This window comes from Myripristis murdjan, chromosome 4 (genome assembly GCF_902150065.1).
Source record: "Myripristis murdjan chromosome 4, fMyrMur1.1, whole genome shotgun sequence".
Lineage (NCBI taxonomy): Eukaryota > Metazoa > Chordata > Actinopteri > Holocentriformes > Holocentridae > Myripristis > Myripristis murdjan.
Window position 1 is genome coordinate 21,188,744 of NC_043983.1, and position 25,751 is coordinate 21,214,494.

At 43.3% G+C, this 25,751-nt stretch overlaps 1 protein-coding gene across 2 annotated transcripts in view; it reads right to left on the bottom strand.

The window, feature by feature from the left end:
• zc3h3 (zinc finger CCCH-type containing 3) overlaps window positions 1-25,751 on the bottom strand; it is a 50,303-nt gene that overhangs the window by 5,810 nt on the left and 18,742 nt on the right. Inside the window, exons 4-10 of one of the 2 annotated variants that reach the window (XM_030050016.1) lie at window positions 19,059-19,209; window positions 13,165-13,191; window positions 11,079-11,242; window positions 6,460-6,538; window positions 5,921-6,076; window positions 4,466-4,535; window positions 2,028-2,159 (exon numbers count right to left, since the gene is read on the bottom strand). In XM_030050016.1, coding sequence (XP_029905876.1) covers window positions 2,028-2,159; window positions 4,466-4,535; window positions 5,921-6,076; window positions 6,460-6,538; window positions 11,079-11,242; window positions 13,165-13,191; window positions 19,059-19,209 — 779 coding nt within the window. The remainder of the gene's footprint in view (window positions 1-2,027; window positions 2,160-4,465; window positions 4,536-5,920; window positions 6,077-6,459; window positions 6,539-11,078; window positions 11,243-13,164; window positions 13,192-19,058; window positions 19,210-25,751) is intronic. The other variant, XM_030050017.1, reaches the window with a different exon arrangement.

Genomic DNA, 25,751 nt, shown 5'->3' on the forward strand with positions numbered 1-25,751 from the left:
CTGCTGGGCCAAAACCAGGAGGAGTCAGCACATTTACAGAGAGAGAGACAGAGAGAGGAAGCAAAAGAGAGAGGAAGCCATAAAAAGAGAGAGACAAAGAGAGAGAAAGATAGATAGAGAGAGAGAGAGAGAGAGCGAGAGAGAGAGAGAGAGAGAAATAGGAGATGTAAGACAGTATTAGACAGTATTATTATTATTAGATAGTATTAAAAAGAGAGACATCCATAGGCATTTACATTTCTGGTATTTAGCTGACACTCTTATCTAGAGCAACTTTCACTGAGTAGAATGGGGCAATAAAATAAGCCTAAATTGTAAGGATATTAACATTAGGAAAAAGCAATATTCAGAAGCATAAAAAGATTCACAGTGACAGTGCTCTGACATCAGATGTAACAAATAATGTACCAAGAGTAAACATATATGATAAAACAAAAGGTGAAAAGCAATGAAATAAAAAGGAGAAAACATTGCTTTTCTTTATTTTTTTCTTTATTTTTTTTTTTTTTAAAGAAAACTATAGATTTTATACTGGACAAAGCCAGCGGCTATATGTGAAGCACTGAGAGAAAAACACCAGAGTGAAAGAGGGAAATTAAGACAATAAAAATAGAATAAATAAAATAAATTAAAATAAAATAAAATTAAATTAAATTAAATAAATGAGGAAAGGGAAGGGATGATTAGAAAGGCACAGAGAGAGCTTGTAAGGTGGAGAGTGACTGTGAGACAAAGCCAGGATGGTAGCAAATCTGAGAGGAGGAGGAGGATGGAGGCGAGGAGCGGACTTAACCCCTGAGCTGCTGGAGTGTCTGCCTGCCTGGCCCATAGTGCCATCCTCAGCACTTTTCCCATCTATAATTACTGCCTGCTATCCATCATAGAGCCGCCAGACCCTCACAGTGCAGCGCTCCATAAACACACACATACATGCACACACACAAACACACATGCACGGGCGTGTGCATGCGTGCACGCACACACATAGACACGCACACACAGCAAAATCACAGACCTAAGCACTTCAGCTAATAGAATAAATATTAATATCCCTTTTGTTTTCTATATTCTCATTTCCCCATGCACTATTTAAATGAGCTCTGACAGTGTGAAAAAGCATCTGTTTCACACTCACAAACAACCACTGAGAGGAGGCGAGGGATAGCAAAGGGGAAACAAAGGGAGAGAAAGAGGGGAGAAAATAAACAGGAGGTGCAGGGCAGAGGGAGGAAGGCCAGGGCAGAGAGAAAGTGAGTCTGTTTGAGGTGGATGTGAGGACAGTGCATGAGGGCCTTGCATGTCTAAGGTCATGTGTAGCCGCTCTCCGTTACCCATCAGGTCCTCAAAGTGTCACTCAGTCACTAGAGTAATGCCACTATGGACCACCACCCTGTGCAGCTGTTGCTGCCTGTGTGTGTGTATGTGTGTGTGTGGAAACTGGTTGCCAAACCAGTTGTTTACCTTAATTAAACTCCAGTGGAGCTAAATGTTAATACTGCACAATATAATCTCAGGTTCAAATGATGAACACTCCCCTCATGCAACATTAGTTTTAATGGGGGGTATATTACAATCAAGTAATTGCCTCAATGCAGAGAAAAATGTATTGACGCCAAACATATCTGAGCTGTGGATATAGCCACAACAAGGTATGATCACTAACACATGAAGTAAGGCAAAATATGTGAAGTCAGTTATCGGTGTGAAGCTGGAATTGCATAATGAATGTGGACCACTAAAAACATTTAGACTGCAAATTAGACTAAAGCTTTGGCTTTACCGAATGCCCGTGTCAAAGTTTTGACAATTTCAATCAAATCATCAAAACTCTGACTTTCAATCGGCTATCTTCAAATCTGGGGCTGCTGAATAAAAGGGGGGTTCAGTGATACAGTCATGAAGACAATCTCATTCAAACTCTGGGAGATTTGAAGCACTGCCTAAGACTGTGTGTGTATGCATCCGTGTCTGTATGTGTGTTTGTGTGTGTGTGTGTGCGTGCGTGTGTGAGTGTGTGAGTGTGGTACCTTCTCTCCCTGAGGGCAGTAGCCCTTGATGAAGTCCTGACACACGTCAGCTTTGCGAGACACATAGACATGACTGTAAGGACAGCTACTGTTGTTACAGATTCCCTTCAGGAAGTACGAGCACACCGGCATCTAGAGAGAAAGAGAGAGAGAGGGAGAGGGGGAGAGAGGGAGGAATGGAGTGAGATAAAGCGTTGGCAGAGAATGCAGTGATAAAAGGGCAAGATTACATGAATATGTCAACAGACAACACCACCAATGGGCACACATGGGCCAACGTGTACAATAATTCAGATGTGTCCCGTCTGCCAGGCAATCTGTCACACACCGAGCAGCTAAATGACTTTAATTGCAGTTGACAGCAGAAGAGTGAGAGTCAATGTGTGTCTTGACAGCATGTGTGCAAGGGTCTGTGTTTATGTGAGTGTGGTGGTATCTACTGTTTGACGTGTGGGTGAGCTTAGAGGAGGCTGCTCTAAATACACCTCTGAGGGGTTCAGAGAGAGAGGTGAAGAGAGGGCTGCACAGGGAGGGGTGGGAGAGTTGGGGGGGAATGTGAGACGGAGTCCATCTAGTTGGGATGGGATCAGTTCTACCTAATTAACTGCTACAGAAATATTTATCCAGGCTGCAGCTTGTCCAGCTATCATGATGTGTTTATGTGCTGGATGTGTGCATGGTCGCTACGACTTGGCCAATCGTAAGGGGGGTGGGGGGTGCGGAGGGTCCCTGGGTGCAGTGCTGGGGGAGTAAGGTTGGGGTCTCTGGTTTCGAGTTATTTGTGAGGGGAAGGGGGGTGGGGGAGCAGAATTTGGGCTTGCCTATCCACACTACAGCCCAGATCGGTTTTGGCTAGTTGGTTGCCTACCCTAACCCTAACCCTGAACCCCTCCTCTCTCTTCCACTCCCCAAGACCCCATTCAGGTCTGTTTAAGGGGTCCATGCGAAATGGGAGCAGTTTTTCTCAAGTAGTATCCTGTGGTGGAGAGCCAAGGAGGGAGGCAGGGATGAACGGTGGAGGGTGGGGAAATGAGTGGGGGCAGGTGGGGCTCTTGGAGAGGTGGCATTACAAACAGACAGCTGGGCTCTCAGCACTTAGGGGCCGCAGTATGACAACTGACACAGGTGCAGGGCATTGTGTGTGTGTGTGTGTGTGTGTGTGTGTGTGTGTGTGTGTGTGTGAGAGTGTGTGTGCATGTTTGCACACATATGCATGCGCTTTGGAGGGAGAGGCTTGGCACCTGTTCTGGGGTTGTTTGTCTCAACGAAACAAAAAAGGAAAAAGAAAACAACAGCTTTCCCTTTTGAGTGTCTATACTTTCCCTTGTACAGGCAAGACTATTTTCTTCATCAGATGATACTTTCCTGCAGACACACACACACACAGATGCCAAAAAGCGCCAGAAATTGTCATTGTTAAATGTGCATCTGAATTTCTCTGTGTCAGTTATAGTATGCCATGCCCATATCTACACTATAGGAAGCCTCTAATCATCCTCCAAATGCTATACCTGATGTTGCAGGGACCAAACAGAGGCAAAGACTCATTTTGACCCAAGACCTCTGATCATTCTCTTTACCCTGTGAATTTCCTTCGGGATGAATAAAGTATCTATCTATCTATCTATCTATCTATCTATCTATCTATCTATCTATCTATCTATCTATCTATCAGTTTAACTGTAAAACTTTAAAACCAAAGCTGTAGCCTTTTTTGCTACTGTAAGTCAGTCAAGTGTAGGTTTTGGGGTGCTTAATAGAGCCTGCTTCCAAAACAGAGAGCACACTGACAAGTGTAATAGTGTGCACAAGTGTGTCATACTATGACAAGTATATGGCATTATGGTACAAAATACGCAAAGCAAAAAAAGATGCATCATGCAAAAATTAGATGCATCAGGCCTTCTCACAAATACTGAAAGTAAAACTAAAAGGTGAAGTAACTATGAGAGTGCAACATGTGAAGGCACTGACACAAATATAGGTTCAGATATTACTTTTTTGAGGTTTAATGAATTGTTGCTGCTCTCTGAGATCTAATAAGGTGTGTATCCATAGGTATGAAGTGAACATAGCGTTCCTCTTTTCAGTACGTGCAAACCAGGACAAAGTGCGTTCCAAACACGACACCCCAGCATTCAGCCATAAGTATCTCACTCACCCATCTGCCGCCCTCCCATCCATTCCCTGGCCACCCCAGTCTGAATCCCAAACCCCCAAATCAGGTCATGTCTTCTGCACTCTGCCCTCACGGAAACAGGGCATGTGCCAAGAACATGAATACGATCCACGATGACTGCACCCAACAGCGTATCATCATACACCTACATACCCCGACGCTGGCCCCTTTAATCTTCTGAGAAAACCAATAAAACACTATGCTGTCAGAGATACATGTGAGTGTGAGTGTGTGTGTGTACATGTGTTTCCAATGTTACCTTTTCCTTGGCCACCTTATGGGAGAATGGGCAAGTCCCGTCTGCCTGTTTACAAGTCCCGCGCAGAAACCTGCAGGAATTAATGGACTGAAGCCTCAGAAAGTAAAAGCTATGAATGTGTACATGGTTTGGGGTATACTAATTGATGGAGGAGGATTTTCTGTCTTTACTACATTGTGTCAGAACAGTCCCAAAGCTGTACATACAGTTTTGAGGATCAGGGCATTCCCATTCTGGTCGAGGAGGATGGCTCATTTCAGAGAGAAGTTAAAGGGACAATCTATGTCAAAAGGGAACAATCCTCTCAAAACCAGGTTGGGGAGGAGGTTTATAATGTCGCACATCTGCTGCTTACAATGCTCTCACCTCATCACTATCTCTACAGTTTCCTGGACATGCCCCTCTGACTCAGTCTAGAGAAAGAAGTGCATAAGGGGAGGAAGGAGCAGTCACTTTCCAGGACACTGCTTATCCCACCCCCTTAACCAAGGCCAGAGGGGAGGGGGATTTCCCTGGGAGTGATGTCACCCTGCTCGAAGGCGCCAAAACGAGTGCCTCCTGAGCAGGTGTCCCCAGACAGACTCAAATCAGAAGAGGCACAGTTTCCCACGAGGATGAACTCAGGGATTTCCCTACCCTTTGATTAGTAATGAAGAAGCTGTTTTGATGAACAGCAAAACTCTGTCTAGCCAAAACAGAAGCCCACTGAATAGACCAAATTTTCTCCTGGATACCCCACACCCACACATCTCCAAAGAGTCCGGTCCATTGCATCATCCCTGCAGCTGTCATGCTGGGTCCAAACTGTTAGTGTGTATCAGATCCAAAAATGCCAAGTTGGTATTTGTGTCTTGGTGGAGAGCATTTTTCCAAAGGAGTAGAGAATGAAGTTCTCAAGAACGCGAGTACAGAGAGGAATCATTATAGTTTGAGATGGATAATATGTTTCACCAGTGAGCTTAATCAATTAAGATGCAAAGGTGTTCATTTTCTGAACTGTTTGAACCAGCTCTGCATTACAGACTTGGACGTAATGTGTAATTTTTTCAGTAAATCATGAGGCTTCGCTGTCTTCAGCTAAGTCACCATCAAATGAAACCTCAATGCACTGTCACAATGTCAGCATGACTGCTATACAGATAAAATGGCCAATGTATAGAAACTGATCTAAATTAATCTCTAGGATTGTGCCTACTGTGTGAATCGTGTCATGTCTGTCATATGGTAATGCGTAGACGACCAGACAGTAGCACTTAATCCAACCTCGCAGAACCTCCCATTGTGAAAATTAAAGTGAAGTTTACAATTCCATAATTGGTTCCAAATTTGCTTGCATATTAAGACATTGGGACTTTTCTGTTCACAACATAGCTGCTCTACCCACAGGGCCACCCTGCTTGCCATTACCCTGAGTCTGCAAGCATGGATAATGGGATGTGCTTGTGTGAGCATTACCTGGTGCAGACAGCCACCTTGTCAGGGTCATGGATGTAGGGACAGGTGCTGCCACGGTTACACTTGCCAAAGCGATTGTAGTACATGCAGTACTGCTTCTGCTGCTTCTTCTGACGAGCATGTCTGATGATGGCAAGACTCCGCTGGACTGCACGACTTTGGTTGGAGAAAACACAAAACATACACACACACAGGAATCCATGAGCAAACATTAACAGGTTGTTGTCCTGGATCCCTCAATGGACTGAGTACCAACACTGCCAGAATTAGGGGTTTGACTCTGACCAGGGCCACCCATGCTAATAACGCATGCACTCATGGCACAAGGAGCTTTTGGGCAAAGAAATCCAACATATGTAAATTTTATTTTTTAATTTCTGAGGGAGAGACAGTGATGACATGCACAAATATTAAACCCAAAATGCTGCAGTTCAATGTTATGAGCCTTAATCATTATAAATTTTGGAAAATAAACTACTGCATGACTTGCACATGAGCATTTTTCCCTAGTTGAATGTTTGGTGCTCTGAAAAGCCTACCTGGCCACATGACGAGTGTTGGAGGGCCGGCCCGATGGCATACTCATCAGGGAGACCTGCTGAGGACTTAACCACCTTCCTACATATGGAGAAAAGGGACAAATAAGGACAGAGAAAACTACACGTACAGTGATGTAAGATTTTCAGTAAAGCCTACAATTTTCTCAGTGGGCCAAAAGATGAAGTAGAGAGGTAAACTTAATCTGCTAAACTTAAGCTAAACTTAACTAATCTGCTCATTCCCCACTGAGTTTTATTGTTGCTCCATGTATTTAGGAGAGTCTATGTTTTAGGATCCACACAAAATTCCTTCTTTATAACTCCTTACATCCAGGCTAAATCAGCCCCGTCCACTCCAATGATGGGTGCATAATGCAAATGGTGGAGGAGGAGCAGCTAGCCCTACTGCCAAAAGACTCAAGTATGCCTCCTAAATTGCATTTGACAGAAGAAAGAAGACAAGAATACACATTGGTATTGATATTGAGAGTGGAAGCCTACGTTAGAAAGACCAAAAGGAATTAAATAAGCTAAGTTTGTGACTCTTAACATTATTTAACATTTGTTAAATAATGACAATTGCTATCAGAAAAAAAGCAGTCAAGCTCTACTAACTAGATCTACTAGGCCTATCTTTTCTAAATCCTCATTGCTATGCATAGCAATGAGGATTTAGTTTGTTCATTCATTCCCTTACTAGGCTAACATTATATTTATTTCTATGCTGCACTACTGTACTGCCAGGACACTATCAACAGTACAAGCTATTTCTGTTATGCAGTCTGTGGCTAAGTTAAGCCAACCAATTCACTATGAATCAAAGACGTAAATGTGGTTGATTTAGACTTTGTTTTTGTTGTACTTTGTATTCTGAAACTGTATTCATGCAGAGCAGAGTTACCTAACACAGCATGTAATGTTATTGCGCATCAGCTATCATAGATAACTCAACTAAATTTAGGATATTCACTTGTGCCCTGTTGCATAAAGCATCAGCTCTGGCAGGGCTGCAAATAGATATAAAGGTAGCTACAACGTGGCTACCATTTTTTCAGTGGCGTGTTACTGCTCTATTCTCAATTGACCTGTGTTGCAACATTGCTGATGTAGCTAAATTAACAGCTTGATTAGCTATGTCTTACTTGGTTTATAAACATTTTCTGGTTAAAAACAATCAGTGTTAGAGGCCATCATTCATTATGTGGGCTAGAGCTGAAGTCCATGTTTTCCAGATAGTCTTTACTGTATCCCAATAACAGCAGCAGTTCACACACAGTGTGAACCATGGCAAAACTCTACAATGGTTTGTGTTTTGGACAAGCTAAGTAACTGTTCAAGGTACCTGAAGTATTCTTCCTTATTTCCACCACTAAGGATCTTTATGCAATGGATAACAGACTTTAGGAATTTCCTTTCTGCACTAAGATGCACTTCAGTATTAAACCTTATTTACTTAGGCATATTTTCTAACTACATAGCTGTGTTGCAATTTGTGTTGCATAGATGTGTTGCAATTTGTGCAACACATCTAAGCATCTAAGCAAACTGCAAACTGCTAAGGCAAATATTTTACAAAGATGCTTCATGCAACTAGGCAATGGCCATTTGACAAAGGCCCAGCTTACACACATGCATGATTAACTGACATGGACTGTACTGATGTACCATAGCAAAAAATTATGAATCTTGGTAGTAATAATCTACAGCTCACAAGTCCGAGATAGCAAACCAGCAGATCTTCAACTATTACTGTTTCACTTTTAGTGCTGTGCTGTATTTTGTAGCATGTCTCATGTCAAATTATGATACAATTAATACAACATTACATGGCCATGAGTTATTTCAGCAGGTCCTATGTACTGCATACACTATTCCTAATGGAGTATAAGAAGCTACCACAGTGATAGTGCATGTATGCAGTGCTATTTGGAAAGGGGGTGGAGGCAGGTTTTGTCTTTCTTTTGATTTAGAGTTGGTATTCATCTTGCACCTGCAGGGGGTGTTACTTTACATAAATCTTATTTGGTAAATCTTTAACTATTCACAGCAGATGAACTAGAATTCAAGCTGCGTGTGTGCCCACTGCCCACCCAGATGCTGTAACAACTTGATATCTGTCTGGTTATTTATAGTGTGGTGGTTTGACACATTGGTGCCAAATCCAAACGTGACATGCAGCACTGTCTGAGAACATCATAAACACTATGTACCCAACGCACTCGCCAAACACAAGAGGAATAGGAGCCGGGATGTTTGTGGGGCCTGGGGGCTGCTGGAGGACAGGGGAGCATGGAGGAGAGGAGAGGAGAGGAGAGGAGAGGAAGAGAGAAGAAAGAAGAGAGAAGAGAAGAGAAGAAAAGAGAAGAGAAGAAAAGAGGAGAGGAGAAGAGAAAAGAGGAGAAAAGAGAAGAGAAAAGAGAAGAGAAGGGTGGGGTTGAAGATGGCATGTGATCTTGTCCAGGCCTCTAATTTTGGAACATTTCTGGCTGTAAGGCATACACTCCTCATCAAGTGTATGCTCCGGTATGATTTAAGCAGAGCAGGATTACAGGCTTGTGGCACCGGACCAAGAACAAATGTAAAGATGAATCTAAGCTTGCTGAGGAGATGTGGAATCACAGCTCCTGTTGCAGGATACTTGAGGTGTTTTTGGAGTGTGCTTGAATGCATGTATGTGTATTGGGATGCTGGTCACGAGTTCAACAGAACGGAGCTCTTCAATTTCACCCACAGGTTTAGTTGTTTGAGAATGTGTATATATTGTGTGTGTATGTGTGTGTGTGAGAGAGAGAGAGAGAGAGAGAGAGAGAGACAGAGGAAGAGAGAGGCATGAAGGAGAGAGGTAGAGGCTGATCCAGGCTTTAATCTGCGTCGTCCAGTCCTGCAGGCCCTCCCCCTTGGTTCTCTGACAGATGACAACTTTATTATTTCAGATGGCAAATCCAGCCGGCTCCCCTAGTCTATTACAGTGCTTTTGGACAGGGCTACAGCCACAAACATGAATAAACACTGCTGTATCACCTGATAGCTCACACTTACTCACTGCTCTGTACTTACAATCCATGTTCTGAATATACCAACTTAGTCTTTAAGTGTGTGGAACCCTATGGCCCCTCACATGTTCTTCTCTTTAATGTGGCACTAACAGCAAGTGGCTGTGGGCGTCAACTGGCAAAGACAGGGCAATACGGGCCCAGACTTGCTCATTTATACCTGTCCATGTTCTCTATCAAACTTTTTGACCAAATCAAGTCTGTTTATTGTTGATAAGTATCTATTTAAAATTATGCCAGTTAAAATTGTGTTTTTTTTTTCTCCCCCAATTTTAGATAGCAACTAGAAAACATGCTTAATAACGCACAGGCCAAGGAGGCAGATCTGGTATTTGCTGTCACCCAATAGAGTTGCACATCTCCATTCTATCAGCTGGTCAGCTTTGATACGCATGCATTAAAGAAAGGTGCACCACCTACACTGGTTGCATTACATATGCAGCAACTACACAGATATAAAACGGTTTATAAAACACACTGCTGATGGAGAAAGTCAGAGCACACACACAGGAGAAAAACACTGTAAAAGTGCCTGAGGCGAATGTAAGCACTGTGTATGTGTATAATGTGTGTGTGTGTGGGTGTGTGTCTGTGTGTGAGAGAGAGAGTGAGTGAGTGAGTGAGTGAGTGAGTGAGTGAGTGAGTGAGAGAGCGAAAGAGTGTGAGAGAGAGAGACCTTAGTAGTATTAATTTTGATATTTATATTTGTGCTCTTTTTGAAACACAGTTTCTGAAAGTCATATGACTTCTGCAGCCAAAAAGGACTCATAAGCCATAGGTTCCTAACCAGTGGTATAATGTGTATAATAAAGTAAAACTGAAGCAAGGCAGGGCTCACATACAGAGAAAGGAAAGGATTTAGACTGAAGGTGGATGCAATAAAGTAAAACAAATACATAGAGAAAAAGAAAACATTAAACTCGAGATGCTTTGGGAGTTTTACAGCATATTTTTACACTATACTGTATAATATTTGAGTGCAGTAATTTAAATTGTCATTTGAAAAGCGTTTGACAACACAATTGGCTGCCTATAATCTGGAAAAGGAGAGATACCCCTGGCAAAGGTCTGCACCCTACTGAGTGCACTCTTCTAGTTATCACATCTGTTGTCACATCTTAACTGTGAATTTTCACAGTTTCAGAATTCTCTTATATTATATACATATTCAAAAAGAACTTAGCACACACAAAAGAGAGATGGGAGTACAAGAAATCTGCACTTGTTTTTGTCACAGCTAAGTTAAGTTTGCAGGGTAATAACAGGAATGACAGACAGACTTTAAAAACAGTGAGGAAACTGACATAATATTATGGCTAACTTTGTCTCTGTGGTTAGCGTTTTTAATTTTTTTAAAATTTATTTATTCATTTATTTGTTAATTCCTTTGTTTGCTTGTTCAGTCATTCATTTTTGCATCAACAAATCGATTGGGATCAATAATAAAGTAAAAACATGTTTACTTCTTGAATTACTAGTTACCACAAAGAAGTAATCTAAAATCTCCAAACATATTGTAACCCCAAGACTGGCTTTTCATGCCCAATACAGCAACAGTCAGTGTACCTGTTCGGTTGATTGACATGCTGGTTGCCACGGTGCGGGATAGCTTATTGGCTGACACCCTGTACAAGGACCCACCAATCCAGCGCATGCTTCTCTTCCCTCTCCAGTGCTGGGGTGGCATGTGTCTTTCCTGGGGAGCCCTCATACGGCTTTGGAGCAAAGTCCTGACGAAGAATGGAAGAGAGGGAGAGATAGAGAGAGAGAGATGAAATGAGGGCGGGCTAAGATAGAACTTAAATCCTTAACATTCAGATGGCCCGCTAGTGGGCCCTGCAAACATGCCGTTTTTTTATCTGAATGAAAATGGGTTCTATGTGTACCCACAGGTTTTCCCTTTTCAGACATGCCCACCTGATGCTAATCCAATCCAATTTGGAGCAAAAACCATGCAGCTGTTTGCATGCAGTACAAATGTGTTTTTTTCACCTATTTTGCCTTTCTGCACACTGGGACCTAAACAGTCTTGGACCTGCATAAATTGGGTTTGACTGGAAAGCTGAGACTCTTGCAGATTCAACAAGCCCGATTTTATTTATATGTGATGCTGTTAGCCATTTCATTGTAGTAACATCACTTTTTGAAACTTGGCATCACTGAATAAAATGACCTCTTGTGGCCTCTGGGATAATCACAGCCTCATGAAACTTTACAACCACAAACTAGAGACAGTGCTGTGATATGACAACCCTATGGCCCTATGGGAAAAACACAGCACAAATTCTTCTATGGTGTTGCTCAAGGTCTTGATGTCTCAGTGTGGTATTTTGGTGGGATTCCTGCTGTTTTTTTTTTTTTTTTTTTTTTTTTTTTTTAACAAACTCTCGAGTGGTCAAAAATTTACTCCCCTCCCAATCGTGTCACCGAGTGGTATCAGCCCAAAAATTGCTGCAACAACTTATGACATATAATTGAGCATAGGAATGGCTATCATATCTTCCCATCATAATGTTCTAACCCCTATACAGTCTAAATAAAAAAGTAAACAGGTGCCTAATTTATTGCTGTGATAACTTGACACACAGTGCTGAGCTGCATCTTAAATGAATCTTCAGGTTCCCAGCTTTCAGATGAGGTATACCACTTTTATGTGACATCTACTATTGACCATCACATCCCTTGGTAGGGGGTTAACACGGAGGTTATTAATATAAAAGATGGTAAAATACATATATGATTCATTCGCAAACTATGTGTTGAAACTTACAGTCATTCCTCTGAATATGAATACCACACTGTGAGTTAGAATGATTCTAGTCGTAAGAACTGGCTCATTCCTTTCTCAGCACCATTCCTCCTGTGCCTGTCTTCCATCCAACTCTTCCACTATATCTCCTCTTCTCTCCTCACTTTATGTTTCCCATCCTCCAGACCCCCCCATCCTTCCCTCCCTCCCTCCCTCCCTCCCATGTCACAGCACTCTGTTAAATTGCTCCTCTAATGGAAAGGACGGCAGTGTGGAAATGGAGAGAATTGAAAAGAGGAGAGGAGGAAATCAATGAGATAATAGGCAGGGCAGGGGGCCAGAGCAGGAGGTTGGCCCCAACATTGGAGTGTAGAGAGCGTCGGCACACACACACACACACACACACACACACACACACACACACACACACACACACACACACACACGCATCTACACACACAGGATCATAACACACTACCATACTACAATACCTCCAGTACACACAAACACAGGCATCTACACACATATGCTCAGAAAACAACATCCAGAAGTCACTCACTTGGCTGGAGAATGTGTGCGGGACTGTGGGTGCGGTAAGTGTGAGTTCATGGTGTGTATAGGATGTGGGAGGGTAGGGGGCGGAGGGGGGTAGAGGCGGGTGGAGGAGTACAGGGGTTATGGCGATAAATTGTGCTGTCCTGTCACTTCTATTTGGGGCGGATTGGGGCTGGTGTGCAGGGCGCCGCTGGAGGTAATTTGCTGCCGTATTTCAGATGGGCTGGAAATGGGTTTAGAGCGAGAGTTCATGCCTCCCATTATAGAGAAAGAGAGGGTTACCCCAAACACACACTGCACACCCGCGCACAAAACAACTCACACACACACACACACACACACACTTACATGCAGCAGTGGAGCGGTTTTGTAGTGCTGAAAACAAGAAAAAACAGAGCAAATATCAGCCATCACTGGCTATCACATACACAGTCCTCCTGACTGTGTGCCATAACTCAACACTAGAGACAGTCAGTTTTACAGATACAAGATCAGTGGCTGCCCTACACAGGGCAACTGCAGCCAGGGGAGCTGTAATGGAGGCTAATGTTGGAACGCTCACTGCCACCCGGGGAGGCTTTAACAGGGACCAGGCGGCCTGGGGATCCACAATGGAGGTTAATGGGGATATGACATGAACAGTTAACACAGACAGCAGTTGACCCTGACACAGGGCCACAGGCAGGGGGGTGATGGGGTGTAGCAGTGGGACAGGTAGTATCCAAGTATCTTAACCTGTGGGAATGAGCTCGTCAGTGTTTGGTGGGTGGATACGCGAGGCTGTAGCACCAATCTGTGCATAAATTAAAGTCTACGACAAACTGTGTGTGATCATATGTGCTTGCACAGATGAGCACACACGCTCAAATGATTGTGCTAATGTGAGACATACAGTTGTGTGAATGAGTTCCACCCACAGGCACAACACCATTAGTGAACAACAGTCTCGGTGGGAGCAGATTGCCTATGCAACACCAAAGAGGAAATCTGCCTGCTAATGAGAGAGGAGGAGGCGGGAAGAAGGAACAGCAACAGGGAATCTGAGAGTCATACTATGTGCAACACAATCAGACAGCAGTAAAATCATTTAGAGGAGACTGGAGAAGAGCGGCTTTCCTCTATCTTCACTTTCTCCTTGACATGTTCCCCATGACGCCCTTGACCTCCAGGGGGATATCCTTTATCAGAGATCCTCCAGGCCCGTGCACCACACAAATCCTGCACTGCGGGACAGCTGGCTTCTTTAAGGGAGGAGCCCTCAAAGTTGCACATTGCACAGATATACCACTACCTTTCGTCTTCATTGAGGCCTGGGGGACATGTCCTCACACTTATCATCTCAAAACGCCAAGGTGATTTTTTTAACTGGACCAACAAAGCACAGTGTATTTGCAGAACTGAGATTCAGAGTGAGGTAAATGTATATGTCGAGTGAGGGAAAGAGAATGACTAAAGGTTAGAATAAGAGTATATTAATTCCACAGAGAATGGTAAAAAAGAGAGGGAAAAAGGAAGAGATGGAGGATGGAGAAAGGGTATATAGTAACTCCCTTGTGAGTAGTCTGCACACATACATGTGTCTATGTGCACACGCAAGTGTGTGTATGTGTGTGTTTGCATGCACGTGCATGCATTGCTCTGACCATGCGATGCACAGATGAAGGAGAGAGCAATTCAGCACTACTAGCGCAGTTGATGAATGATCCGACTTTTGTTTTGGTGACAGGGAAGAATTTGGAGGGTCGCGCGGCTGCTCAGAATAATGCTGCCCTTGTCTATTTGTCTGCAACCCAAGCATTAGTAAGCTCATATTGGGAAACAGTTACCCTTGAAACAGAGCACAGCAAAAAACAGTCATCTGGCTAATTCCAACACTGAAGACTGCTGCTCTGCTTTAGGCAGTGCACTTAGAGCGAATCTAAGCACTGTCATTATGCATCACAATACTATCAAATCCAACTTAAAGGGACCTGGGTGTAATGAACAAAATCTTCTTTTAAGGCAGATAGCAACATTAAGAGTGGACAAGGCATTCTTGAGGGTATTTGTGAACAATAAGGATCATGTGTGAGAGGCAGCAAAAGGGGAACACCATGTAGGTGACAGTGAGATGACTCGTGATAAGTAAAGAGTACATGAATGGACTGCTGTATAAGAAGGGATGAATGGAGGAGTGAAAATGGGTAAAGAAGACAGAAATAAAGAAGAGAGAGCACTGCTTCACTTTATTGCCCAGTCTCTTACATCCTGTACTGATCAATACAGGAGCACTAAACAAGATGAAGGAATGTGTGTGTGTGTGTGTGTGTGTGTGTGTGTGTATTTGAGTGTATGTTGTGTCTGTCTTTGTGTGCACAGATATGTACACTCAAAAATAGCAAACTTATTTGGAGTCAAGGTGTCCTGCATTTAGGGGGCTATAACATCTCCACCAGAGAAGTGAGAGAAAAACAAGGAGGGAAGTGGAAGATTTGTAATTAGGATAACAATTAGATACCCAGACAGACAACCAGACAAACACAGTCACTTTGAGGAGATTCACACTTTTTTTATATGTAGGCGGGAGACAGAAACCAGTTGAGATTAATCTGAAAAATTACAGAGAGAGAACACAAAGAAGAGAAAAGGAAGAGAACACAGGGATACAGAAAAAATAAAGAAGGGAGGGGGAAGAGAAAAAAGAGGGAGGGTGTGACAGAAAGATGAAGGGAAGGCCGAGCTGTAATTTATCCTTGAGCGTGCATGCTTTACGGCTTTCTTAATTCAACTCCTGCTACTATTAATGGAGTTAATGTTGAGATTATATCTATTTTCTGGTGGCGGCGGCTGAAATACTGCAGCCGATTTCCCCTCCTCCCCAGACCCCCACCCCCCCACCAGCACTCAATCACCAATGATGCCCATTACCGCTGACACCATGGAAGCGCATGGCATGCTGGGTATGGATCATCTCACTTCCTCTGGGTCTGGGAGCAGGGGAAACTTTGGGAACAGCAGGGTGAGAGGGTTTAGCTAGATAGTGTGGTTAGTTAAAGGCGAAACTGTGCAAACAATTAAACAATTAGTTGGGCAGATAATGAAATGCAGTGAATCTAAAGGCAAAACATGTTAGGTCATTTGTCCTTTTAAACACTGTCAACTGCTCTGCAAATAGAACTAAAATGGTGGCAACTCAGCTTGTTCTGTAAGGGTTGAGTAAGATTTATCCTTAGCTAACATGGGGGTTAGAGCCCAACTGGGGGGTCAAAATGGGCTCCCTTGAAAAATACCATATCCAATAAAATGAACTGAAATAAAAAATACTGCTTGGGCCTGTTTTTGCCCTACAGGTCTGATGGGTCAAACCCCTGGGGAGAGAGAAAAAAAAAGTTAGAAGCCTCTGGCCTATCATGTGAGACGAGATCTAGAGTCTTTGCCTAAGATCCCAAAGGCCCTTTACCACTGTACAAGAAACATGACCTAGCTAAAAATGGGAACAAACAGGAACTTTTATTAGGTCTGATTCTAGCTATGGTTTGTGTTTCAAGTAACCTCGACCGAAAGCAGTGGTTGTAGTGTAGTGAAAAATAAATGCAAATATAATTTTACTCAGCATTGATCACGCCTCCATCTGATTGTAACTTGTGTATCCAGAACACCTATTGTCTTATTTGGCTGCTGTCTGCAATGATTGAATAAGTTTAGCAGTTGACCACAATATTGTCAATTCAAAATACCACAGATGATCAAGAAAAGCGATGGTACGGATACGTCAGAGGAATTTTAACAAAGAATAAATGTGCCAAACGCAATCGGAAAACTGAGGTATGATGATCTGGAGGACACCTTAGACGAACAAGGGCAGTATTCTAAGCAGTACCAGAAAACAATCATGAAAACACTAATAAGGTTATTTGTGACAATTTTAAAAAATAATTTAAAAATAGAGGTGAGCCCTCTGAAATTTACAGGAGCCGCTGCTTTGGACCAAAGTGCAACAATAAGAAAGCCAAACCATGGGGAAGGTTTTCAAAGCATGTAAAAAAATATGTAAGAATATATACACACACAGAAACAAGCTGACAGACTATATAAATGAGTAAGCAAAGACAGTACATCAAGCTCATTAAAGCTTCTCAGGGTGATGAAAAGCAACCCTAGAAGGTGCTCAACAAGGTCAAACGCAATGCTAGAAATGCCAGCAATGATTTTGACAGCGCTGATCTTGCTAACAGTTTCAACAATCATTTTATCTCCTTGCCCCAGTGTCCTGTTGGTTCTTGTGAGTCCCACATTAAGAGCAGGGACCAAAAAAAAAAATCTATTGGAACTGGACCCTTGGCAAGGTTCCAGTTTTTGTTAGTGCCACAGAAGTGCCAAAAGGTTTGGTACCGTTGCAGCAGAAAAGGGCCCTAAGATGCATGGGACTGAGAGACAAATAAATGAGGGAGTTCATCAGTAGAAAGTGGTTTAGGTATGGGCAGGCAAGAGAGATAAGGATGAGGACAGATGGGGAAAGGAAACTCTGGGTCTGATGGGCCAAAGATGAAATGCCTCACTCAGCAGTTAATAGGGGAGAATATGAGCTCATCCTACACTAAACAGGTTAAAACTGATAAAACAAAAAAGTGGTGGGCTTTTGGAGACAAATAGATAAGTAAGCATGTGGGAGAGGGGTTCTGAGGAGGAGGGGGGGTCCACTCTCTCTGGGGACTCAACCTGTCCCCCTCCCTATCTCCCCTCACTTCTACACACTTGGTGATATTTCACAAGATGTCGTGGGGCTCAAATTGAAAATCCCTTGATGAATCAATATTTACTGCAGCAGCTAAATGAATAGTAATAAGTCACTAGAGGCTGAGTCCAGTCACCGCTCAGGCCCCTCTGTCTCACCAAATCTGAATTACACAAATGAACCCCCACACCCCCCCACCCGCACACACACACACACACACAAACAAACACAAATGCACATTTAGACTCACAAATGTGCATATACACAAAAAATTAAGTGTTGTCTAAATATACAGAAAAACAAAAAAAAACACAATTTAATCAGTCTTGAAAATGTAATAATTCTCACTATTATTGCCAAGTGTAACCATAATCAAACTGTCATCATTTTTGTTTGCATGCACAATATGTGTGCTTATGCATGAACAAATTTGTGTGTGTGTGTGTGTGTGTGTGTGAAAAGAAAGGATATTCAACATCTGCAGACACACTGTAGATGCCCAGGATGAAGACAAAACACACCTGCACATGCAACCATGTGCTGCACTCAGTCCTGTGTATTCTGGTAACACGGGTTCATTTTCTGAGGGTATCTCACGTCATGTGTGCATCTTAGTCATAACACAGCCAGTTTCAAGGGTGTTGAAACAGATTTAACAGATCTTTAAAAGCAATCACAACAATCTCTGAGATGTTTTAACCAAAGACTAGCTACATATATACCTACCGCATTCCAAAAAAATGTAATATTGCCTGGTTAACAATCCTCATAATAAAAATCAACTAAGTGTCTATTTTGTGGCAATGAAGCCATGAATAACACATTAACTTTACATCTGTCGCCCAATAATGACCTCATCGTAAACATTAATTAACTGTCCACCCTCAGTGATGACCCCATCTTCTACACCATCTCATCACACAAAAAGATCCTCTCTTATGGAGCCAAATATTGTGCCCCGTCCGATGACCAAATAATTTAACCGAGACCACATTACCTCATTTACAAGTAATGTATTTACAACAAAACTAAACCTCACTGGTGATTTCATACCTCAAATGACAAAAAAAAAGACTGATAGACCTATGAATACTGAGACAGTGAGAAGGAGCAAAAGTTAGATAAATGAAGAAAGAAAAAAAGGAGAGATGGGGGTTGTAATGACATTAAGAAAAAGACTCCCCCCTCCCATTCCTCCCTCTCTCTGTGTCTGTTCCGGGTGAGATCCTATTCCCGCTGGTGTAAATTAATGTGGGGAGCACACCGGTGTAAATGTTTTATTCTCTGGGTTATCTACTGTGTAAAAATGAGCACCATAAATTTCCAACCCCTCCACTCATGCTACACATGACTGTGACACAATAGACAGGGCTGTGCTCTGTGCTGAAGGATATTAGCCTGTGAGACACATTACACCAAGACCTGCATGTGTAGAGTGTGGTGTATGTGTATTTGTCTTGGTTAGTATGCACACTGATGAGTGTCTGTACACAATAGCATACATGCAACTGCAGACATGGTATATTACCTGGCAGACTGGATCCTCTTAGCTCTCCAGGACAGAGAGGGGCTGTAGTGGAGAGTGTGTGCAGTGCCAGCACCCAGGCGGGTCACCATCTTATAGCGTGTCCTCAACACCCTCTGGGAAGTGGGGCTACGGTGCGAAGGACAGGTGATACCTAAAAAAAAAAAAAAATACAAGGTGAAATGGCAGATCGGGAAACTGCTACATAAAGTATGAGAATCTGACCACAGAAAAACTTCAGAGAGTATGCATCCAGACAGTGTGCAGTGCAAATTCATACATATGCACAAAAGTCGTGCACGCACAGATACACACACCCACACATGTTTGTCAGAGAACTCTGGCAGGTGTGCTCTTTAATAAGCTTCACATATAAAAATGAGAGGGAATAACAAACGCAGAATTTTTATGAGCCTAATAAATCATATCCTCTGTCTCTTTCCTCCCTGCCTTCATCCCTCCTAGCCGGCCTCCCTCCCTCCCTTGCTCTCTCTTTAAGTCTCATTCGTTATATCATTTCGCAGATCCATCAGAGAAGAGGCATAAGAGTGGAGAAGGGGAGAAAAAAAAGAGGACAAAGTGTTTTTATTTATTTATTTTGGTGTGTATCCATCATGTTGCTTTATGATGGTCTGGCTTGGCTGATGCTCCCACACTCTTCTTGGGTAAACGATGGGATTTGCATTGTGGATCGGGAGGTTCCACTTTGCACCGATTTACCAAGCTCAAAGAGTACATGAGCCAGGACCTTCAATACATGGATGCTGTAGGTGGTGCAGGAAAATTGTCAACTGGTGCGGACTGCGTCACCTTGGACAGCCTGCCCCCATACAATCTTCGCAAACATGGACTCAGAGCTCTTTGGGAATGTTACTGTGATCTGTTTGTTTGTCATTGTGACAAAATGTTGTAAAAATGCCTTTTTTTTTAATTTCCCAAATTGCGTGAAGGTTTAAGAAATCTTAAAAACCACTGCGCTGGTACTGTCTGAATCCGCCGAAACCGATGCAACACCAATCAACTGCACACCATACTTTAATTTGGATACATTCCACACAATAAATAAATAAATAAATCTCTTGCACTTCACTATTCCCATCTTTTCCCTCTTACACCAAACATTGTTCACTGTGGTGGTCAGTGACAATACTCTGTCTTCTTAATGAGTGAAGAAAATAGAGAGAGAGAGAGAGACAGAGAGAGAGAGAGAGAGAGAGAGAGAGAAGTGTAAGAGAGGGATAAGGAATGAGATTCTGTACCTAATGAGGAGCTCATTTCGTATCACCTTTTCACACGTCCATAATTGCCAATTGTCATGATTGTTGCCATTTTAATTAGCATCCACTAACAAACCATGACCACAAAAGCCAGAATGACAAACAATAAAATGATTCAATTTCCACTTCTCTTCTCTCGCCACCCTTTTTTCCTTCCTTCCTCCCTTCCTTCCCTTCACTCCTCTCCCCTCTCTCGTCTTCCTTCCTGAGGCACTTGTTTCATTTGTCAGCCGGGATGCAGGCCTGGATCAGCTGGAGAATTCATCTCAGACAAACATTTACCGATGAACAAATCACTGCAAGCTGGGGACCTGCCTAAACACCACATGCTTAGGACACCCACCCACCCACACACACACACACACACACACATATTCCCTTCACACATGTGCACTCAAGCAGATGCACACACGCTGTTTGGTGTATGAATGTTCTATGGGTGTAATGGTGTGTGTGGTGGTTTATGAAAAAGACCAAAGGAAAAAAAGAGAGATAAAGAGAGGGAGTAAGGGAGAGCATGATAGAGAGAGAAAGACAGGAGGGGGGCTTGTACAGGATTAGTTGCCGGGCTTGTAGTCACTTTTTCTCCTATAAGCCATCTGTATTGTAGTCAGAGCTATTTGGGCGTCCTGGCAGATGACAAATAGGGCTTGTCAAAGGCGCTGCCATGGCTCACACCCCTCAGCCTCTTTCACCCCTCCCCCTCTAGCATTCGTAACCTGCACCTCAATCTCTCTCTAAGCCCTTGTTCCAAATTTCACGACAGCCACCATGTCCCAAACACTGTCACAAAGCTGTTCCACCTTAGCTGCTGTTTAATGACATCTATAGTGAGCTGTTGGTGTGTATCCGTGTGTGTCCATATGTGTGCGCGCGTGTGTGTGTCAACAGGGGATGGATGGATGGCATTGCTCTGATTGTAAACCACTGCAGGTTGTGTTGGTTGAGTGGCTCTAGGAGCAATGGGGTCTCAATCTTCCACTACAGGACCATGACCAATGAGTGTGTGAACACACACACCAACATAAAAACGCACACTTTCTCACACCCGTACACCTGGGGTCTCAATCTTCCCTTAATAGACCTTTGACAGTGGCCTGACTTGCAATGTGGGGGAGCAAGCGAAGTGGCGCCTTGCTCTGTAAAGACACCGTTTGAAAACACATGCACCACACACGTCGTCCATCCATCTCTTGCTGACTCTGTGCTGTGAATCCGCAGATAATCTACTCTAGTCGCTCTACACTGTGCCTGTCCCTCTGTGAATCACTCCCTCCACAAGTAGCTTGTCCTCAGGTCATATAGCCATAAGAGAACGAAACAGCTTTTTTTTTTTTTTTTTTTTTTTCCCAATTGATCCTCTCTGATCCTCCTATGAGTTCAACTGAAGAAGCCACTAAAACTCATGACAAATTAATCACATAGTGGCTGCTTTATCAACATTAGGAGGCAGATGTGCTGCTATATAAGTGGATCTGGAGTGAACTAGACCCCCATCCCTGAGATGACTAAGCCTCGTCTAAGCAGTGTGGACTAGACTTGAGTAGAGTGGAATGGTGTTGTCTGAAACTCCAGATCCATCGTACTTCCACTCTATCTCTCTATCCGCAGCCCTCTGACTGGGGGTACTGACAGGCCATTCCCCAGCACCTCTCCTCTCCCATCCTCTTAGGGATCCCCCCGGCGATCCCCTCTCCATACCTGACGGCTAATTCCAGTGAACAGCGGTCTCTGTCTGCCCCCTTCCTGAGACAACCCGATGGATAATAAATCTTAGTATTGACAGCGCCTGTTCCTCCTGCCATCCGATGTTCCAGTCCCCTGGGGCTCATCTTCTGACTCCCACTGCTCCGGCGCTCTTATGGAGACAGCAATGCCATGCTAACATCAGACTTACCAAGGGAGTTACCGAGATTTTAATAACCCACTCTAAGCCAACATGGTTATGCTAATGTGATCTGTGCGAGTCTGACACCCAGTGATAGATCCTGACAGGCTACCCAGAGATGGAGACCAAGTCTGTTGCTCCACCCTGCCAAAAAAAAAAAAAAAAAAAAAAGCCACGGTCTTAAGAAAGTACCATGTCCTAGAACTCATTGGCGCATACTGACATGTGCAGGCACATGTGTGTTGAGCTTTGTCCGTGGCAGAGCAGGTATGTGGAGTCATGCGCTTGGATGGTGAGGATGACGGTGTCATATGAATGCTTGTCTACAAGGAGCATGTCTAGCATGTGCACAAAGCAAGAGACAGTGCATGTGAGCAAGTTTTAAGCGTGCAACATCTTAGGGAAAGGTAAAGGGAGACCAGTGGGCCCCTAGATCAGTACCCACATGCTTCCATACCACTTACCACTGATACTGTAAGCTCATCCCCATTCCCAAAGTTTCATCATGCAGCTCTTTTTTTTTTTCTTCCAAAGATGATAGACAGGCATGCTGGGTATATTGCTTGATGATGTGGATCTACTCTTGACCCCCAACTTGTTGTCAGGGTGCAGATTTTGTGAGTGTGTGTGTGTGTTTAACAGGAAAATGGCATGTGTAGCTTGATATATATGAAGCTACTGTACATCTACTACGCCATGTATCTGTAGTGAGCGTCCATGCTTTGTATTCTAAACTTGTATGTTATTGAGTGCTGTTCATCTATATACGTAGATAAAGCATTCATATGTGTGCGTGTGTGTATGTGTGTGTGTGTGTGTGTGTGTGTGTATTCTTGTGACATTGATGCATTCTCAAGGACTAAAAATGGCACCGCCTTTTGAGAATTGGGCACTGAGAGTGATGACGGACAAGCGGCTAAACATTAACCCATGGCTCTCCAGATCTGTACTGTCTCTCAAGCAAATTAAGACTTCAGTTTCAAGTAACATGCAGAACAGGAGACAATACTATATTTAAGAAAACGTTCATGAATGATAAACCTGCTACAGTCTTTTTAGAGGGGAATGCTCTAGGGTCCATTAATGCATTGGGTTCAAGAGGTACGCTGACACGGACTGACAGGCTGATGGTTGGGTAGGGTTCTATACTGACACTGGTACATGCCATAGCCATCTACTGTTGGCTTGTGTGGTGACGTCATCACTGGAGTGGCGCACGTTAAGGGACAGGCGTGCTTTTGGGAGGGACTGAGATTGTGTTTGTAGTTGTGGGTTGTGGTAATGGTGATGGTAATGGTGAGAGGGGGAGAATGGGGGGTTAAGCTACTGGCTACTGGCGTCGTCTATCATCGCCATGAAACCATCAGCTGTAACATACACCGACTGACCCAGGACCCTCATGCTGACCAGAGGAGGGGGAATTCTTCCACTCAGCCTCACGCACATGCCCACTGCCCATACTGGTAGCTGTTTAAGATTATGGAATAGGCTATAGTCTAGTGGTAATAATAATAATTTTACATGGCACTTTTCAAAAAAAAAAAAAAAAAAAAAAAAAAGTTTTATGTCAAAGAAAATACATTTTAAAAAAATCACATAAAAAAACACAAGATAGCAAAGACAAAAATATAAGAATACAAGGTAATAATGATATAGTCATGCATAATGCAATATATGTGACTGAATACCTTGATTTTATAGGAGTATTGGTGCTTTCATGAGATATTTTGTACACAAGGGAGGTAATGTGGCTAGATGAACAAGATATTGAAGGAAAGAACACAACAGCTAGAGTCTAGTAAGTTCAGAAAATATTTTTTTTTCTGGAATCCAGACTTGAAATACCAGGAGCCAAAGCGATATCATATTATGATATCCAAGATCACAGATGATGTTATGTCTCCAAGTATTGCTATAATACTGAGAAACGCCGGGCTCTGAGGATACATCTATGAGTCTATAAAGAAAGAAAACCATAAAACTGTAAGTGTTTAAAAAATACAAATTTTCTTCACCTAAGATCCTCAGACAAATTGTTCCATAGCCAAGGAGACATGATGGCAAAAGCCTGGCCACCTTTAGATTAAAACACAGAACAGACAGAAGAATCACAGCCTTAGGATCTGAGCTCCACACTGGCTCATAGTCAGTAATACAGATGTGATCAGATCAGCCTATTTCCAAGAAATGCTTGATCTGTAATTAATTTTATGGCATCAGCATGAAGCTTATGTCATTACATTATGGGACTTCATTTTCAAGGGATTAAACAACTGTGCTCTATAGATTCAACAGAAAATCTCCACACAACATGCAGAACACATGGCTTAGCATCTTCTGCTCTTTCCTAATGTTGATTCATATTCAAGAGGACTTGACAATATCCTTGATGAATAATTGAATAATAACAGTCCCCACATGTACTTTTCAGAGTAGCCATAGGCCCCTGTACCCATAAAGAGCATCAATATGTAAACAGAGAGAAAAAACACATTCCCTGTGACCTCAGGCTTGACCCTGACCCCAACCCCAAGAGATGACAAAATCTGTAGTGATGATTGGGACTCCTTCAGTTTCTAATGTCTGCGTCACATGCATTTCATACGTGTCTCATGTCATATTTGTCACGCACAGTGTTGCTCTGGTCAAAGGGATGACTACTGCTGTCGATCAGCAGATCCCATTAGCAGCATCAAAAGGAAGAGCCCGGGGCTTTGTCCACTTAGGAATTGGTCATTATTTGTGTACTTCTGGAGCCTGTGCGTTCATGTGAGACAGAGTGAAAGGGTGGATGGTAGCATGTGTCATAAAGCCTTTTCCAAGTGGGGCACTTGAAGGTTAAGTGAGTGGATCCCTAAAGGGCAACAGAAGATTCCACAAGGGATGTGAACCCCTGCCCCAACTGATACATGTCAAGACCCCCAAGCAACTAAGCAGTCCCAGAGGACGGCAAAAAGGGGATTGTGTGTGTGTCTGTGCGTCACTCAGGGAGTAAGCGACAAAAAAGGGGAAAAATAGACAGTGGCCGGCAGAAGAGCAGGTGTACAAGTGTAGACCAATGTTCAGCTGAGTGTTTATTTCATCATAGTGAGTGATGGGTTGGAGACACATGCAAGATCCTGTGGTATTGTCAATCACCACACATTCATACAATCGCACACCCACAAGGGCCACGCCTGCCTCAGGGGTGTAGATTTAAAGCAAGAGTGAGGTTCTGGTTGCAGATGCCAACCTAGTACACATCCATCATGCTGGTGATTCTTTTGGGCCAGTGAGTGATTGAGCTCAGCCAGCCGGTCGGCCACTAGCCCTGAACTTTTCTGTTTCAGCTGCTGAGTGAGAGACACAGAGGTGACTTACAACCCCGTCGGGAGACACACAAGCATCATGAATGTGTCAAAGTGTTAAGAGAGAAGGGGGCAGAGCTGGGGCCTGACGAAAGGCAGGAGAGGGGGATGGGGTGTCAAAGAGAGAGTGAGATAGGCAGGAGGATGAGGCTGTTCCTATGGCATACTTTGGCCTTCTTTACAC